Genomic DNA, 3641 nt, shown 5'->3' with positions numbered 1-3641 from the left:
ATATGTGTCAGTGTGTTTTAGAAGGAAAACAGGAGCCAAAAGTACAGATACTTCTTAAAAAATACCCCTTTAAACAAGGTTGCAACACAAGTAACAACACATCCCAAACTGAGCAAGTTTACCATGTCTTCTGGTTCAGGAATACTGATGCCATGGAAAAACTGGTTACTTTTGAAGATAGATTGATGTCTTGGGATCAGTTTTCCTGTAAAACACAAACCATGTAACACATCATAAACTTAATAAAAATAAAAGTGTTTAAGTGGTTAACTTCTGAGGTCCAGGTGACCAGAACTACTGAGCCTGATCGTTCCTTTCAGACTGGGAGGCAGGAATCGCTGCAAAATCACGCCTTCTCATGGAAGGTCAGTTCTGGGCGCCTCTCTGTGCCCTTCATCTCCCATCGAGAGAGGAGGTAAGACACCCGTGCCGAGGGCTTTACACACGAGCTCTCATGACCATCCCACAGTAGTTGCTATTTTTCATCTCCACTGCACCAGTGAGGAAAACGAGGCTCAGAAGTTTAACAACCTGGGGCGCGGGGGCGCTCTGTGCTGTCAGCGCCAAACCCGAGGCGGGCCTCGATCTCATGAACCGTGAGATCATGACCTAAGCTGAAATCAAGAGTTGGATGCTTACCTGACTGAGCCACCCAGACGCCCCAGTGATCCGTAAATTCTTAAGTGCTATACAAAGGAGCAGAGTCAAGGAGTTGCAACAGAGATGGTAGAGCCTACAAAACCTAAAATATTTGCCATCGGGCCCGTTATAGAAAAGTCTGCTGACCCTGCTCTGCAGCAAAGGGGCAAGACTCCTCCCGTACAGTGGGCAGAAATTGCATTTGATCAAATCTCTCTTCGAGTAAGCTCTATGCGGATGACTCATATCCTGGTCCCTGTCTTAGCCTAATGTGGAAATAAGTGTGTGGTTTATTCCATGGCTACTTGACTTGACTTGGAAAGGAATCTGAGTGTGAGGAGTTATGGCTCCACATTGAGGAAATCGGTTGGGCTTTGGCTACGACCCAGAACAAGCATCCTGGGTAGCACTCTGGAGAAGCAAGAAAGCTCTTGTTCCTTAGAGTAACGTACTATTGCTATAACAATTTAGCAACGTCGTAAGCCATAAAATGCCACTCGTACCCAGTGTTCTGATGATCAGATACAGCTGGTCCACATCGGATTTTCCAGGCCACAGTGGCTGGCCCGTCAGAAGCTCTGCAAAAACGCAACCGGTGGCCCATATGTCTACTGAGGAACCATACTGCGTGTCCCCCACCAGAAGTTCAGGAGCTCGGTACCATCTTGTAGCGACGTAATCGGTGTAGGCATCTCCTGGAACTACAAAGGGGTCAGTCAGATCCAGTGGGTCACATTCTTGTAATGTGTGAGCTACTCCGGAGAGCGGATCAGGCGGTCAGGCAAGCTTTGGTACCTCGGAGGCCACGGGACTCCTAACTGTTGGTGCGGTGGTGCGCTGAGTAAATAGTTCCACTGTGCATGCAGACAGTTAGGTTCAAATCCCGGGGGCCCCTCAGCTGGTTAGCATCTTTATAATCCCACACAGACAGGTGGTTGAGAACGAGGATCTCTGTAATGCAACTTCAAGTTCAAACCAACTTCCAAGTGCACTGCAAAGCCGCCTGTGCCTGGTCCTCTCAGGATACTGATTATGGGCACACCTGCCTTGCAATGGGTTGTTGCAAGTACAGGTCTTGCCTGCCATATGGTTCTAGATTCAGGGAGAAATGATGATCTGTTCCCCTTTCCCTTTGGTTACCTCCACCCGCACAACTGGGATGACTTCCTTTTCCTTAGCACCACCTCTGAATCTCTCCTTAATTTTCCGTCTACTCTTGCAGTCTTACCAACTACACAGGTTGTCCCCACCTCTCCAGCACACAGGGAACCTCCCTCAGGGAACCATCTGGACCCTCACTTTGGTGCTTCTTTGCCAATCATTTTGTATTATTCTTTTGTTTCTTTTACTTCAGATTATAAGTGCATGAAGAGCAGAAATGCGTCTTATAGTTCTTTTCCTCTCCTCTACAAGGCAGAGCACATACAGGTGACTTCCAGTAAATTTTAGTGGAGCGGAGCACAGTTGAAGTGCAAACCCATGTCCTGGCTAGAAGGTAAAAGTGAACTCTTCCTCTTTGAATAATAACAACATCACATTTAGCATACATTCAGTATTTAAAGCAAGACCTTAAATCGTTTCATAACCCTCTGCATTGTACAAGTCCATAAGAAATTGCTACTTATGGGGTGCCTGGGTGGCTCAGTCATTCAAGCCTCTGACTCTTGATGTGGGCTCAGGTCATCATCTCACAGTTTGTGAGTTTGATCCCTGCATAGGGCTCTGTGCTGACAATACAGATCCCGCTTGGGGTTCTCTCTCTCTCTCTCCCTCTCTTCCTTTCTGCCCCTCCCCTGCCTCTCAAAATAAATAAACTTAAAAAATTGCTACTTACTGAGAATTCGTGCAAACCCGAAGTCACAGATCTTGATTATTCCTTGCTTAGTTATTAGGATATTTTCAGGTTTTACATCTCTGTGAATACACTGTAAGATAACATTGGATCATTTCTCTGAGCCATCAAAGCGACAAAGCATAACAAACAGTAACTATCAGTTTAAACGAAAAAAACAGCCTATGAGATTAAAACAAATATGCTTTTCCTTCATTTTTCTAAAAGAACTTTAATTGGCAAATTTTCACTTGTAAATCCTATCACACCAAAAGAGAAAAGTCAAAATGCTGCTATGTAAGTGAAGAAATTGATATCATAATTGTTAGATATAAAAACGGAGTCTTTTTCTTGGAGAAGGTGGTGTCACATAAGTATTTCTTCCACTTTTTCCTGCGCTCTACTTAAACTATACGAGCTAAAGCTCCTGATGGGATTAGACTCAGTGCAGCTCTGATAACTGCTATCCAAGAATCACAGCCTAGGCTGAACCAGTTTTGCAGATGTGAGGCACTGGGCAAAGATTTGAATGATAACGAAGAAAAAATTCGCTTAGAAATTGGCTTGTAATTAGAGCAACCGTATTATTTACCGCTGGAATCGGGATGTGTGAGAGGGGCTCTGTTAGTAATTACGCCGCATGGCAGGAAGAAGCCACCCTGTCCTAGGGAAGGGGAGACGTAAGGTCACCTACTTCTGGAGAGACGCCGAAGCCTTCGGCGTCAGGGCTCGAGGACCACGCACTTGTCCTCGGCGGCGGAGAGCGGACCCGAGAGAGGCCCACACGGCGCCCTGGCCCCAAGGTACACCCCCGAGAGGCCCCCCGCTATTTCTCTACCGATGGAGACCTTACAAATGGCTGCCTCACTGTGATGGCCCTCAGTGGGACAGGGGTCAAGCCGGGTAAGGGTGAAGGCGGGTAAGGGTGAGCCTCACTGATCGCCATTCCAGGGCTGGCTGTTCCGCGTTAGGGAGCCCCCGGCCCCACCCCCACCCCGAACACAACTCAGGCCCTGCTCCTCAGAACTTGATCTTTCCGCGCCTCCCTCCGGAACAAGCAAACAGATGGAAATGATGTTCTTCGGGACGCCTGGATGGCTCAGTCCGTTGAACGTCCGACTTCAGCTCAGGTCAGGATCTCACAGTTTGTGGGTTCGAGCCCCGCGTCGGG

At 47.5% G+C, this 3641-nt stretch overlaps 1 protein-coding gene across 1 annotated transcript in view; it reads right to left on the bottom strand.

The window, feature by feature from the left end:
* The window catches only part of CDKL4 (cyclin dependent kinase like 4), a 35402-nt gene that overhangs the window by 6829 nt on the left and 24932 nt on the right, over nucleotides 1–3641 (bottom strand). The window contains exons 6-8 of the mRNA XM_029938551.1: nucleotides 2474–2564; nucleotides 1143–1340; nucleotides 123–205 (exon numbers count right to left, since the gene is read on the bottom strand). Coding sequence (XP_029794411.1) covers nucleotides 123–205; nucleotides 1143–1340; nucleotides 2474–2564 — 372 coding nt within the window. The remainder of the gene's footprint in view (nucleotides 1–122; nucleotides 206–1142; nucleotides 1341–2473; nucleotides 2565–3641) is intronic.

The sequence above is a fragment of the Suricata suricatta genome, chromosome 4, assembly GCF_006229205.1.
Source record: "Suricata suricatta isolate VVHF042 chromosome 4, meerkat_22Aug2017_6uvM2_HiC, whole genome shotgun sequence".
Classification (NCBI taxonomy): Eukaryota; Metazoa; Chordata; class Mammalia; order Carnivora; family Herpestidae; genus Suricata; species Suricata suricatta.
Note: the sequence above shows the minus strand (reverse complement) of the source record. Positions and strands in the feature narration are given on the sequence as shown.